At 40.2% G+C, this 15240-nt stretch overlaps 1 protein-coding gene across 1 annotated transcript; it reads right to left on the bottom strand.

The window, feature by feature from the left end:
• Positions 1–5262: 5262 nt before the first annotated feature.
• On the bottom strand, positions 5263–9247 carry LOC107825200 (two-component response regulator ARR6). Its single transcript, XM_016652026.2, has 5 exons — positions 8817–9247; positions 8653–8729; positions 7968–8045; positions 7827–7894; positions 5263–5815 (listed from the first exon to the last, which is right to left on the bottom strand). The coding sequence occupies exons 1-5, from the start codon at positions 8983–8985 to the stop codon at positions 5419–5421; spliced, it is 789 nt and encodes a 262-aa protein (XP_016507512.1). The 5' UTR covers positions 8986–9247; the 3' UTR covers positions 5263–5418.
• Positions 9248–15240: the final 5993 nt, after the last annotated feature.

Genomic DNA, 15240 nt, shown 5'->3' with positions numbered 1-15240 from the left:
CTCGGGCCTGGTTGGGAGAGTATAACATCGAGGCTGGGCCCCACCACCCGGAACTACCTCTCTGGGGCGGCCTACTGCTGGCTGGCCTCCACCTCTAGCGGCCAGAGCTCTACCTCTAGGACCTCTACCTCTACCTCTAGCACCTCTACCCCCACCTCTAGCTGGCTGGGCGGGCTGTGGAACATCTGGTGCCTGAACCATAGCACGGGAACCTTGATGCGGAGAACTACTCGAAGCCCGAGGGCAATACCTAGCAATGTGCCTCGTGTCGCCACAAGTAAAACAATCCCTCGGCTGTTGGGCTGACGACCCTGAAAACTCTGAAGCGGCGGTGCACTGATAGGTGCTGGTGGTGCACTAAAGGACTGTTGATCAGAATACTGAATTGGAGGACCACGGCCACCTGAAGCACCGTGAAAAGCTTGAAGAGCTGACTGAAAGGACCTAGGAGGATGGCCTCTACCATATGAATCTCTACCTCCAGATGAGGTACCACTGAATCTGCCTGAATGACGGGGCCTCTTATCCAACCCCTGACCACCTCCCTGCGACAGAACCATCTCAACTTTGCGGGCCACATTGGCCGCCTCCTGAAAAGTGATCTCACTCCCGGCCTCCTTGGCCATCTAAAGACGAATCGGCTGAATAAGACCGTCGATAAACCTCCTCACCCTCTCTCTCTCTCTCGGTAGGAAGTATGACAAGAGAATGGCGAGCTAAGTCGATGAACCTGGTCTCATACTGGGTGACCATATGGAACCCTGCTGGAGGCGCTCGAACTGCCTATGATAGGCCTCTCTCTGAGTAACGGGGAGAAACTTCTCCAGAAACAATACTGTAAACTGCTCCCAAGTCAAAGATGGCAACCCAGTTGGCCTAGCTAAGCAATAATCCTTCCACCAAGTCTTGGCGAATCCAAACAAGCGAAATGTAGCAAAATCGACCCCATTGGTCTCAACAATACCCATGTTCCTCAGAACCTCATGACAACTATATAGAAAATCCCGGGGATCCTCAGAAGAAGCACCGCTGAAAGTAGTAGTGAAGAGCTTGGTGAACCTATCCAGCCTCCACAAAGCATCGACAGACATAGCCGCTCCATCACTCACTCCCATTTCATTATATCTTGTGGTAGGCGTACCACCCACTCCCATTTCATTATATCTCGTGGTAGGCGTACCACCCGCTCCTATTTCATTATATCTTGTGGTAGGCGTACCACCCGCTCCCATTTCATTATATCTCGTGGTAGGCGTACCACCCGCTCCCATTTTATTATATCTTGTGGTAAGCGTACCACCCGCTCCCATTTACATTTCATCACACAATCACAAGAAATCCCGGCAAGGGAACATAAATAATATAATAATTTCTCGGCAAGGGAACAACAATATTGAATTAGTCATCCCGGCAAGGGAGAATCAGCTATAATCAACCTCAACTCAACTTGTACTCAGTTCAATTATTGAAAATGCTCAATCATAGAAGATCATTAAGTAAAGCCCCCAAGTGTCATTTAAGAACGCAACAACTTTAAATTTACTCACGGTAATACTTGACACCAACGTATAGATACTCGTCACCATGCCTATACGCCGTACTTAACAAGAAGCAAGTAGCAAGTATGACTCAACTCCTAATCCCTCAAGCTAGGGTTAGACCAAACACTTACCTCGATGCCTTGGTCACCACTCAAGTCTCAACTATAGCTTTACCCCTTTCATTTCACCACCAATCCGCTCGAATCTAGTCACAAGTTATTTAGTTACATCAATAAGTGTTAAATGAATCAACCCCAATGCGTGAAAATGAATTTTCTAAAGTTTTTGCCCAAAAGTCAGAAATCACCCCCGGACTCACGTGGTCAAAACCCGAGGTTCGGACCAAAACCCGATTACTCATTCCCCCACGAATCCAAATATATAATTTGTTTTGAAATCGGACCTCAAATTGAGGTTCAAATCTCCAATTTTAGAAAACCTAGGTTCTACCCAATTTCTCCCATGAAAATCTTTGATTTGAAGTTGAAATCATGCTAAAAGATGTTAAGGAGTGAAGAAAATGAGTTAGAAATCACTTACCAACGTTTTGGAGAAGAAAGGTTGTTTGAAAAATCGCCTTTTATGTTTTGGGGTTTTGAAAAAGTGAAAAATAACTGAAATTCCAGTTTATTTATACCCTCTCAGACCCCTAGTACGGACCGCATCAAATGGACCGCGGCCACACAGCCTCCACCGCGGACCGCACAAAGATGACTGTGGTCGCACTGGCCCCTCCCTGAAGACCTGCAGTTCAGCACCCTGGGCGAACCGCACAAAGGCGACTGTGGCCGCACAGCCTCCACCGCGGACCGCACAAAGGCGACCGCGGCCGCGCTGGCCCCTCCGCGGTCGCACGCGATTTCTCGCGTACCGCACTAGAGGGCTCAGAGACTGCAACTTCCTGAACCTGCAACTTCCTGAACCTGCAACATCTGACTTTCTAAGTCTAAGGCATTCCGGAGCCCACTCGAGCCCTCGAAACTCCAACCCAAGTATACACACAACCACAAAAATATCCTACAGACATATTCGTGTACTTAAATGACCAAAATAACATCACGAGCATCGAATTAAACCTCGAGATCAATAAAATTTCTCAAAACTCTTTTAAACATCAAATTTCTCAATTAACATCCGGATCACGTCAAATGACGTCCATTTTTAACCAAATTTCACAGGAATGACTCAAGTCATATATAAGACCTGTACCGGGCGCCGGAACCAAAATACGGGCCCGATACCATTGCTTTCTAATCAGTTTTCACTTCAAATTTCCTTAAATAATTTCTGAAAATAATTTCACTTAAAAATTCATTTCTCGGGCTAAGGACATCGGATTCCGATTTCAGGCATATGCCCAAGTCCCATATTTTTCTACGGACCCTCCGGGACCGTCAAATCACGGGTCCGGGTCCGTTTACCCAAAATATTGACCAAAGTCAAATTTATTTATTTTAAAGTCAAGACTTAACATTTTTTTCACAGAATTTCATATTTAAGCTTTTCGGCTACGCGCCCGGACTGCGCACGTAAATTGAAGCGACTCTAAATGAGGTTTTCAAGGCCTCGAAAGCACATAATGGGTAAGAAAACAGATGATGACCCTTTGGGTCGTCACACATTCCTACCATTCTTGTAAACCCTATTGCTCCAACTGCTCCGTAATAAATATAGAAAAGCATTCTCTTTGCTCTCTTACATACTCTCTTGATATTATTGCTTTCATTTATTATCTTCTTATTGTTCATCATTTATTGCTTATCATTGGTCATAAAGAGCCTCTTTAACCATCTCATAATTGTTAGCCCTACCTCGGTTACCCTCAACAGCTCGCGGCTAAGTCCCGAGATCGACCTCGAGGCCTAGAATCGACAAGCTCGAGGTCCCAAGCAACTGGCATATCAGTTTGGTTATAGCTCCCTCCTTAACTTTATTTCGTCTCTAAATTTCACATACTTAGCAACAACTGCTTAACAAACCGGCATAAAAATAGATCACGTATTTTTCGAGTTTCATCAACAAATTTAATTGTCATTACCATTTTCACGATAAACACTTGGCTGGCAAAGTTGTTTAGAAAAAATGAGATAAACCTAAAATCACACGGAAGAAAGTTACTTAGAAAGACCTACAATTTCTTGAAATTCGTGCAGATTTAACAAAAAATTGGATGCAATAGGAAAAAAAATATCTTCATATACAATACCATCTAATTTATGTTTACTTTAGATCCTATTTTTTAAGCATTCATTTAATTTTACCAAAAATTTATATGCCAGTAAAAATTATAGAAAACTTATACCGCTACTTTTATTTATTTATTTATTTTACGTAATATTAGATTAAGTCAACTTATAGGAAGTGAGAATTTATATTACTACCAACTCCGATTTGCTTGGCAATGCGCATAGTTTTTCTTGAAGTTTTAGTTAAACAACATTTGTTTTGTCTAAGGTTCTTGGCCAACTAGGAAAGAGATAGGGATCTTTACGCAAATAGTATACCGAATTTATTATTTATTTATTTTAATCGATATACATAAATTATACATTGATTATCATGTCCTTGTTCGTAATTTGATACTTAAAAACACTTTCTGAAAAGCTTGGTCAAACACAAATTATTGCTCAAAAGTATTTTTTAGAGTGATTAGCCAAACACAAATTGATTCTCTCCAAAAGTATTTTTTTCAAAAGCAATTCTTAAAATAAGCTGATTTTTATAGCTCGCCAAATAGGCTATAAAACCAATATCCCACTACACACCTCCCAATTTCGCTGGCCCAAACAAGATCGACCCAAATCCTTAGAATAAGGGAACAAATTAAACATGTCTACCTCAAATCAGAACCAAATATTCCTTTTAGCAGACAAGATCTGGAATTTAAATAAAAGATCGTATCTGTATCATATAAAATCTGAATCCCAATATTTAAATCCAACCATCCTGGATATGTTAATGAATAAATGTACTATTGTCATGTTTCAGTATCATATTATATTATATTATACTGTATCGTTTCGATGTATATAATGTTTGAATTTGAATATATTGTATTGTTTGTCGTCGTTCGTGATGTCATGTACCAACAATATAAAGAATAAACTTACAATATTAAAAAAGAAAAAAATAAGATACGGGGTAAAAATTTTTATAAAAATGTTGGTAAATGATAAAATATGATTATTTAATACTCCGTCGTTTCAATTTAGATGAGATAATTTGACTTGGCACAGAGTTTAAGAAATAAAAACTTTTGAAACTTGTGGTCTTAAAATCTTAAGGAGTTAAAACTTTATGGGGCCATGATATTTGTGCGGCTATGCTTCTCATTAGGGGTAAAATGAAGAGTTTAAAGTTAAATTATTTTTAAATTTAGAAATGTATCATTTATTTTGGAACAAACTAAAAAAGAAAGTATCTCATCTAATTTGAAACGGAGGGAGTAATAAAGAAGGGCAAGATGAGAGACAAAAATAAGGTAGCGACGCGACCACACCAAATCGATCGTTCCATAAAGTGACATTTTTCGTTGTTACGTAACGACGGATTTAACGATACGATACATTAAAATTTAAATAGCAATCAACACAAATATCGTATTTAAAGTAACAATACGATGCAATATAACAGGTAATAACTATCCAAACAAGTTGTTAGTTAGGTAACTCATTTCAACAATTAACAGGAACATTAGTAAACCTTGTGTGAATAAAAAAAGTATCAGTATGTGGCCAAAATTGACGAGCCAAGAAAAAACTCATAAGCAAGGGGCACAATTGGCTTGTCTACAGAGTCCCCAAGGGGCCATGGGGTTCCTGAGGAACCCCTGAAAGTAAAAAAAAGAAAAAAGAAAGCAACATAAGTCAATATAGTGTTACAAATCTTGGTTGCTCATTTTGTGTCGTCTTGTTGGTGAAGCTAGTGATGTTGGTGAGGATGGCATGGAGGAACCAGTGGAATGTGTCGATGAATCAGTAGAAAGAGACGATGAAAGTGTTTTCGGGGAGGATGGAGAGGAAGAAGATCGGGATGAAAGAGTTGATGCGAGGTCAATTGAAGGCGATGGCGATGGCGATGGTGATGGTGATGGTGCTTGTGAAGGCGAGAGAGTAGGCGAATCATCAGAAGATGTTTCTGGCAACTTTCTTTTGTTCATGGCTTTGGCTTCTGTTCTAAACCGATCCTCGCTGAACATGTAATCCTTTAATCGTTTTACATCCGACAGTTTCACTGGCTTCAATAGAAAATCTTTAGCACCTTCTTCCAAACATCTGTTGTAAAATTAATTAAAATTAGTTTAGATCAAGAGAACGTCCAATAAATGAAATCAATATGAAAATATCAATTTCCTGAGAAGTGATTCTTCTTTTAAGACAAGTTAAAAAGAAAACCACATTTTTCATATTTGTCTGATAAAAGAATTCCTTGTCACATGTTCAATGTTCAAGTCAGTAGAAGGGAGAATAAGAAAGCTGACTGAAGCTTTATGAATTGACCAAAATTGTAAACATTTTTATTTCAACCTTCACACTGATTCACGGTTTCCTCTTAAGATCAGTGTTGTTAAAAGCGAAAAGCTCTAAAAAGCGCTTCAGGTCTATTGAAGCTTTACGCACAAAGCGCAATTAAAATGTGGGCTTTAGTAAAAGAAGGCGCAATGAAAGATAAAATAAATATTTAGGTAATTCGAGAAAAAAGAATAACAAATTCACTCATAATATTTTACTTAATTAATAAACTTATTTGTCGATTATTATTGTTGTTTAGTACTGTCCAATTCAAGATAGAATTCATGGGCAATAAGTCACACGCCTTAATGCATTGCCTACACTGAAGCGCAGCTCAAGCGATGCGAAGTGAGCTGCCTGAGCATTTTTAAGTTTCAGGGCTTAAACGCGCCTTAAATAAGCCTTTGACAATACTGCTTTTTATTAGTACAAACAACTATGATTCTTTATCAAGAAACCAACAGCTAGAAGCTTTGGATATGATTTTGTAAAGCATGGATCCCATCACTTTTGTTTTGGTATATAATAAACTAAGGAAGAAGTGGTTGCTCATTCATTGCTTTTTGTCAAAACCATTTTATTACAATTGCTTTAATTAAACAACCAAAGAGATGTTCACACCACATGAATAACGATAAGTAGAGATATCATACTTTCTTAACTTAGTTGGATTCATTACAGCTGCTTTAATTAAACAACCAGAGAAATCTTCACAACACATGAATAACGATAAGTAGAGATATCATACTTTCTTAACTTAGTTGGATTCATTGCAGCTGCTTTAATTAAACAACCAGAGAAATCTTCACAGCACATGAATAACGATAAGTAGAGATATCATACTTTCTTAACTTAGTTGGATTCATTGCAGCTGCTTTAATTAAACAACCAGAGAAATCTTCACAGCACATGAATAACGATAAGTAGAGATATCATACTTTCTTAACTCAGTTGGATTCATTGCAGCTGCTTTAATTAAACAACCAGAGAAATCTTCACAGCACATGAATAACGATAAGTAGAGATATCATACTTTCTTAACTCAGTTGGATTCATTGCAGCTGCTTTAATTAAACAACCAGAGAAATCTTCACAGCACATGAATAACGATAAGTAGAGATATCATACTTTCTTAACTCAGTTGGATTCATTGCAGCTGCTTTAATTAAACAACCAGAGAAATCTTCACAGCACATGAATAACGATAAGTAGAGATATCATACTTTCTTAACTTAGTTGGATTCATTGCAGCTGCTTTAATTAAACAACCAGAGAAATCTTCACAGCACATGAACAAGGATACCTAGAGATATGATACTTAATTTAGTTGGGAGAGAGTTGTACGATCTTTTATTATATCGTAAATGATGCTGCTCCATCTTCTCGTTCATCTGATAGTGTACTGTATCATGTAGTTCATTATAAAAATAATAATTTTGTACCAAATTTATTTATGTTCAGGACTATGGTTTGTAATAATATAATAAATGTTATTGATGAAGGTATTATTGGGTGTCTGTGATAGTTTTTAGAACTTGTGGGTATAAGTCATGTTTCATGTTTTTAAAAAAAAATTGAAATGTGTTTTCTTCAAACCAAACTTTACCTAGGTCAGATTTTTCAAAACAAATTTAGTAATCTATGGCCAAACGCTTTATTTTATCAAAAGTTATTGCCAATACCTAACATGTCCATATACCTTATTCATAGATTGACCCAACAATAAAATACAAAGAGAGGCACAAGAAGTTTATAAACAAGCTAATGAAAGTACCTGTCAATTCGTGTCAAAACATTTTCAGATGACATAATCACAACTGGTATTTCCCTAAACGATGACCCCTGTTCAAATTTGCAAAAAAATTAGCAAAATTCTTACAAATTAGAGGAAAGACAAAATTGTATGAAAAAGAACCTTAATCTTTTTGAGCAACTCGTAGCCAGTCATTCCAGGCATACAATAATCAGTTATTATCAGATCCACCTTCAAACCCTAATATCAACCATAGAAAACCAGTCAATAACAACAAACACAAAATCAAAACCTTCAATTTTTCTTTTCTAAACCAGAAATTCCGAAAATATATAGTGAGCCCACCACTCTATCCTTTGCTACTTAAATATTATTCCCTCCGTTCTAATTTATGTGAATTTATTTGATCAAACACGGAATTTAAGAAAAAATAAAAATTTAAAATTTGTGATCCTAAACCCCTTCGGTCCCAATCTCCAGCACCCGGGAGTTGTTTTGAGTGTGGAGAGTTTGGACATGTGTGGAGGCAGTGTCCTCGTCGTGGTGTTAGCTCATCTCAAGTCAAAAAGCGACCAAAGTATTATAAAAACTTATCATTAAGGGTAGACTTGTAAGTTTAAGCTAAATTGTTACCAAATTTAGAAAGGATTATTTTTTTTTTAGAACGGACCAAAAAGGAAATAGGTCCATGTAAACTGAAATATAGGGAGAGGGAGTAAACTTTTGTCACATGCGTCTAATCCACAACACAGAACCAAAGCTGAAGGGAAATTCTTCATTAATTTTCAGCTATCAACTTCAAATTTTGCACAAAAATAACTTCTAGTATATGACTACAGTTGCTTACATCCAACCCAACAGAGGTCTCCTCTTCATCCAATCCAAGAAATTGCAAAGCTCTCCTCCCACTGTCCACTGTGGTTACTGCACAATTGAAAAACACTCTATTTTTACTCATACATATGGATAAAAACACAACAACTGAATTGGGGGTTTGGATTTTCATTCAACCTCTGCAAGATGTGATTTTCAGTAGCCGTTCAATAACTTTCCGATCGACAAGACTATCATCGACAGCAAGATCATGAACTTCATCAGAATCCAAAGACGGGCACAAATTATCAAACTCCTCCATCTTCTCCGCCCTCCACCGCCGCGAAAATACTCCATTCCTCGCCATGACACAAATTTACTTCGGAAGAAGTGAAAAACAGAATTTAAGTGTATAGTCAATCACAGCCCAGAAATTTTTTAGGGAGAAGAAGTGAGAAAACAGTGCTGTTTGTTCATTTTATACAAAAGGGGTGTTGGAATGTTAGTAAAATGTCTTGTTCAGATACGAATTACCATATCCATCACTGTCTTTTACTTTCTCTCTCTATACGAAAAAGAACAGAGCATTCAAAACCAAATCTGGTGAAATCTACTTTTTAATGTTAAGAGGGCAATATCGCTGAGATTCTCAAATCCACTTTGGTGGTCAAAATGATCTTCCCGTATCCTTGCGAGTTATTGACAACCTCATTTCGCGAGACGAGCCTGGAGATTTTGTGGCTTATATTTGAAAATCGCGCCGTTAAATCAGAATAGGGAAATATATACTTCCTCTCTTTTATTAATTTATAGATAAAATTTAAAAATATATGTGTATATAATATGTGGGTAAAATCGGGTTCATGGTACGCTCCGGTCTCCAATAAGATAAACCGAGCTCGAGACATGATGACGAGGGACAATCGAGGCAAGGGTCCCATTGAGTCGGAGTCCGGGAGCATGACGCCCGCCCTCGAGAATATCGGGGTCATGATCTAGGACTGGTCCAAACCCTGAAAGATTTCGGAGAACATTGTTGGGCAATCAAGCACGACCAATAGAAGGTCGTAATATCCGTGACCGGCCGAATATCACCGCGTGGATCTCGGCACGTAACGATGAAGAACCGACAATCAGAAATAGAAGATTTTTTTACCTTTTATGGAATTGTACCTAGAGTATGATTCCCCTACTATATAAAGGAGGATATGGTAATTCATTAGAGACATTGTAACACGCATTACAAAGCAATATATTATTACTTTCATTGTTATTAAAAGCTCTTTTTCTTGTTCATCAGTACTGGCCATTGTGAGACCGGATCGAGGGTAGATATTTCATTAAGGCTGAAATCATCCTCCTCACGTGGTTTAAATTTACTATGTCTTTATGTGTGTGGTCTAACATAATTTGTCGTTTGTATCGAATTAATCCGCATATCCTTAAAACCACTTACAAATTTAATTGTTATCCGATTTTGAGGGTAAACAATTTGGCGTCCATTGTGGGGCTAAGGATAATAGTGATAATTTGATACAAATTTCCATAACACACCCTATTTTACACTTGTTCTTTGAAGTGTATTTAATTTCAGGTCAAAGTTTAAAATGTTGAACTCCCAATCTACCCTCTGAACGTGGACACTAAGTCCGGTCACCATGAAGAGAACAATAATATAGCACCCGGTAACGAGGTGCCCCCTGTCGATCTCAACAGATTTCAGCTGCGGACCCGATCGATGTTAACTCACATGTGGCCATCAATGCAAATTTGCATACCGATCCTGAGAATATCGTCCGTGGGGAGTCCGATCGATTGCCCAAAATATGCACGACGATGAAGGTGATGGGATCAACTTGCGGGTGATCTTCGAAATGTTGTAGGACCAACAGGCAAAGATAGCCCAGCTGCAAAACCAAAGTTATGCCCCCAGCAGGATTGAGCCCGAGTCGTCCCGAGAAATCACCTGCAGAAATGAACCAGTCATGGAGAGGCTGAGCAAAGTTAAACTCGGGACTAACCCCAAGATCATAAAGATGATCGGGGAGCTCACAAAATAAGTAGAATCAGGAAAAAAGAAAATCGAAGCCAATGACAAAAAGGTGGAAACCTACAATTCCAGGGTCAACCAAATCCCAGGAGCACCACCGATATTGAAAGGTCTGGATTCCAAGAAGTTTGTTCAAAAACCTTTTCCTCCGAGCGCAGCCCCGAAGCCAATCCCAAAGAAGTTCCGCATTCCCGAGATTCCTATGTACAACGGAATAACTAACCCAAATAAGCATGTGACCTCATACACGTGCGCCATCAAAGGGAATGACTTGGAAGATGAAGAGATCGAGTTTGTCCTGCTGAAAACGTTCGGGGAAACTTTGTTGAAGGGAGCTATGATATGGTATCACAACCTACCCCCTAATTCTATTGCCCCGTTTGCTATGCTTGCAGACTCCATCGTGAAAGCACACATCGGGGCCATCAAGGTCGAGACAAGAAGTCAAACGTTTTCAAAGTGAAACAGAGAGATAATGAGATGCTCAAAGAATACGTGTCCCGATTCCAAATAGAATAGATGGACCTGCCTCCAGTCGTGGACGATTGGGCCGTTCAGGCCTTCACCCAAGGACTCAATGCTCGAAGTTCGTTGGCTTCGCAGTAGTTGAAGCAAAATCTGATAGAATATCCGGCTCGTCAGAGCTGTCGACAGAGTCAAGAGAGACATCGATCGTGAATAAAGATCAAACAGCGATCGGTATCAACCATGCAATAGAGACTGAAGAGGTAATGGGATTGGGCGAAACCTTGTGAGAAGTGAAAGGAGAAGTGATCGAGGTCAAAATAACTAGGGACTCATGAGCAAAAATGGTTTTGACAGGCCCGTCGGGCCTAAGGAAGTGTAGAGGTTATTGGAGTACAACTTCAACGTCGATGATGCTACCATCGTATCTACCATTGGACACATCAAAGATACCAAGTGGCATCGACCTCTCCAGTTCGATCCAGCCCAAATTGATCCCAATGTAATATGTAAATATCATGAGACTCACGGCCACAGAACAGAAGATTGTCAACAATTGAGAGAGGAAGTAGCCCGGTTGTTTAATAACAGACATCTCCAAGATTTCCTAAGCGATCGAGCCAAAAATCATTTCAGGAATAGAGATTCTAGTGAGCAGATCGAGTAGGAGGAACCTCAGTACATCATTAGCATGATCATCGGTGGGGTCGACGCCCCCTAGAGGCCGATGTTAAAGCGCACCAAAGTATCCATCACAAGGGAAAAACAGACTCGAGATTACGTGCCAGAAGGAAGCTTATCTTTCAACGGATGTTGAAGGCATCGTGCAGCCCCACAATGATGCACTGGTAATATCTGTAATTATAAATAAATCTCGAGTTAAGCATGTGTTAATTGATCCAGGTAGCTCGGCCAATATCAACAGATCGAGGATCGTGGAGCGGCTAGGTCTACAAGACCAAATCGCGCCTGCATTCCGAGTTCTAAACGGATTCAAGATGGCATGTGAGACCACTAAAGGGGAGATAACATTACTGGTGAACACCGCTGGGACCATTCAAGAAACCAAGTTCCACGTGATCGAAGGAGATATGAGGTACAATGCTCTGTTCGGGAGGCTATGGATCCACAACATGAGGGTAGTGCCCTCGACGGTGCACCAGGTGTTGAAATTCCCAATGCCAGGAGGGATTAAAACAATTTATGGAGAACAACCGGCTGTAAAGGATATGTTCACGGTCGAAGAGGTGGTCCTGATATCCGCACTTTCAACACCAAAGGATCTAGGTTCGGTCACCAAGGAAGAAACCAAATAGCAATTATCGACACCAGCCCCGACCCAATCGGAGAAGCAAGAGACAGGTGAGGATGGCGATGACAAAGTTCCTAGGTCTTTCCTAGCCCCTGATGATTTTGACGCCACTAAATCGACGGTCGAAGAACTGGAGAAATTCGTATTGATCGGGAACCTGCCCGATCGTAAAGTATACTTGGGCACGAGGTTAAGTCCCAAGCTCAGAAAAAAACTCATTAAATACCTTATAGCTAACATAGATTGTTTCGCTTGCACCCACCACAACATGACAGGGGTTCCACCGGAGATAACTACTCATAAGCTGAGCCTGGACCCGAAGTTTCACCCGGTCAAACAGAAAAGGAGGCCTCAGAACGAAGTCAAGCATGCATTCATTAAAGACGAGGTATCTAAACTCCTTAAAATAGGGTCCATCCGGGAGGTTAAGTACCCGGATTGGTTAGTAAACTTAGTGATAGTCCCTAAAATGAGGAATAAATTAAGAATGTGTGTAGACTACAAAGACTTGAATAAGGCATGCCCCAAGGACTCTTTCCCTCTGCCAAACATCGATCATATGCTCGATGCGACAGCCGACCACGAGATCCTTAGCTTTATCAATGCCTACTCCGGGTACAACCAAATTCGGATGGACCCGAGCAACCAGGAAAAAACATCCTTCATCACTAAGTATGACACCTACTGCTATAACGTAATACCATTTGGACTAAAAAATATCGGTGCCACTTACCAACGCCTAGTAAATCGTATATTCGAAGAACAAATAGGAAAATCAATGAAGGTTTACATTGGCGATATGTTAGTTAAGTCCCTGTGAGCATAGGACAATTAGAAACATTTGCATTAAACTTTAACATATAGAAGAAATACAATATGAAGCTAATCCTGGAGAAATGCGCATTCGGAGTCGGGTCTATTAAGTTTCTTGGGTTCATGGTGTTTAATCGGGGAATCGAGACCAACCCTGATAAAATCAAGGCCATAGAGGATATTACCATGGCGGACAATGTCAAGGCCGTTCAAAGATTAACCGGGCGTATAATCGTGTTGGGCCGATTCATTTCAAGGTCCTCCGACAAGATCCATCGGTTCTTTTCGTTATTGAAGAAGAAGAATAATTTCTCATGGACCCGGAGTGTTAACAAGATTTGGAAGAACTCAAGCAGTACCTTTCGAGCCCGCCTTTGCTTTATACTCCAAAAGCAGATGAACAGTTGTACTTGTACTTGGCTGTATCCGAGATAGCGGTACGTGGAGTCCTGGTCCGGAAAGAGGAAGGTATGTAATTTCCTATCTACTATGTTAGCAGGACTCTAGAGAGGCCAAAACTAGATACCCTCACCTAGAGAAATTGGTGCTCGCTTTGTTAAGCACCTTTAGGAAGTTAAAACAGTATTTTTAATACCATCCCATATGTGTCGTGACTACTTACCCATTGAGGAACATAATGCATAAGCCCGAGCTCTCGAGACGATTGGCCAAATGGGCCGTGAAAATCAACGGGTATGATATCAAATATTGACTCCGAACCGCTATCAAATCTCAAATTCTGGCAGACTTCGTGGCCGACTTTATGCCAGCCCTAGTACCCGAGGTCGAGAAGGAGTTGTTGTTGAACTCGGGACCACCTCCGGAATCTGGACCCTCATTAAGAATGGTACCTCGAATGCAAAGGGGTCCGAACTTGGCATCATGTTTAAGCCACTGACGGGTAATGTAGTTAGACAATATATTAAAACAGTAAAATTAACTAACAATTGACGGATGCCAAAGGAAAATGGAAGGAAATTTTTCCCGAAGTCCAATGGGCATATCGTACGACCTCAAAATCTAGTACCCGGGCCACCCCGCTCTCGTTAGTCTATGGTGCCGAAGCTCTTATACTGGTCGAAGTAGGAGAACCGAGTCTCAGGTTTCGATATGCTACCGAAGAATCAAACAACGAAGTCATGAGTACAAGCCTGGAACTGTTAGACGAGAGGCGCGAGGCCGCCGTCGTCCGGTTGGCCACCCAAAATAATGGATCGGGAGGTATTACAATTGAAGAGTTAACCTCCGACATTTCAATGTCGGGGACTTGGTATTGAGGAAGGTGACACTAAATACCCTGAACCTGAACGAAGGGAAGGTGGGATCAAATTGGAAAGGTTCATATCGAATTATCGAGATCACCGGCAAAGGATCATACAAACTCGAAGCAATGAACGATGAGCGACTATCGAACAACTGGAATGTAGCCCACTTAAAACGATACTACTGCTAAGGTACGACCCCATTCATTTTATTTCTTTACATATATTACGAATTGGACTAACACTTGCAGGCAACGGTCAAGGAATGATGCAACTTTTAGGCCTAAAAGCACGCGTTGCACTCTATTTCCCTTGAACCGGTTTTGTCCCAAATGGGTTTGTCGTTAAGGTTTTTAACAAGGCAACCATGGATCTTGCTAACTTAGAATTGAAGACCGGCTATGGACCGGAGTCAAGGATCTCATCAACAGCATCCAAGCCCTCTCTATGATCGGCCTTGAATACTGGGGGCCGTCACCCTCAGATAATGATTTTAATAAGGAAAGAAACGTTATGCTCGAACAGTCTGGGCTTGGTGGATAGGATTTATTATAAGGGCCAAACGGTCAAATGAACCGTGCCCACATAGACCACTCAAGCCATAACACAAAGTTTGTACACATTTGCAATCTTGTATGTTGCGCACATAAATGAAAGGAAGTTTTTACCTTGCAGATAAATATTTTGTCTCTTAAAAACTGCTACATTCTGTTCCTTAAA

The sequence above is a fragment of the Nicotiana tabacum genome, chromosome 16 (genome assembly GCF_000715075.1).
Source record: "Nicotiana tabacum cultivar K326 chromosome 16, ASM71507v2, whole genome shotgun sequence".
Lineage (NCBI taxonomy): Eukaryota > Viridiplantae > Streptophyta > Magnoliopsida > Solanales > Solanaceae > Nicotiana > Nicotiana tabacum.
This window is presented reverse-complemented; position numbering and strand designations above follow the sequence as displayed.

Excerpts from the sequence above, each read along its gene's own strand:
- LOC107825200 (XM_016652026.2), bottom strand. The coding sequence starts at position 8,985 with ATGGCGAGGAATGGAGTATTTTCGCGGCGGTGGAGGGCGGAGAAGATG. Across the intron at positions 7,895-7,967 it reads AGTTGCTCAAAAAGATTAAG|GGGTCATCGTTTAGGGAAAT; the intron begins GTTCTTTTTCAT and ends AAATTTGAACAG. Across the intron at positions 5,816-7,826 it reads GTTTTGACACGAATTGACAG|ATGTTTGGAAGAAGGTGCTA; the intron begins GTACTTTCATTA and ends ATTTTACAACAG.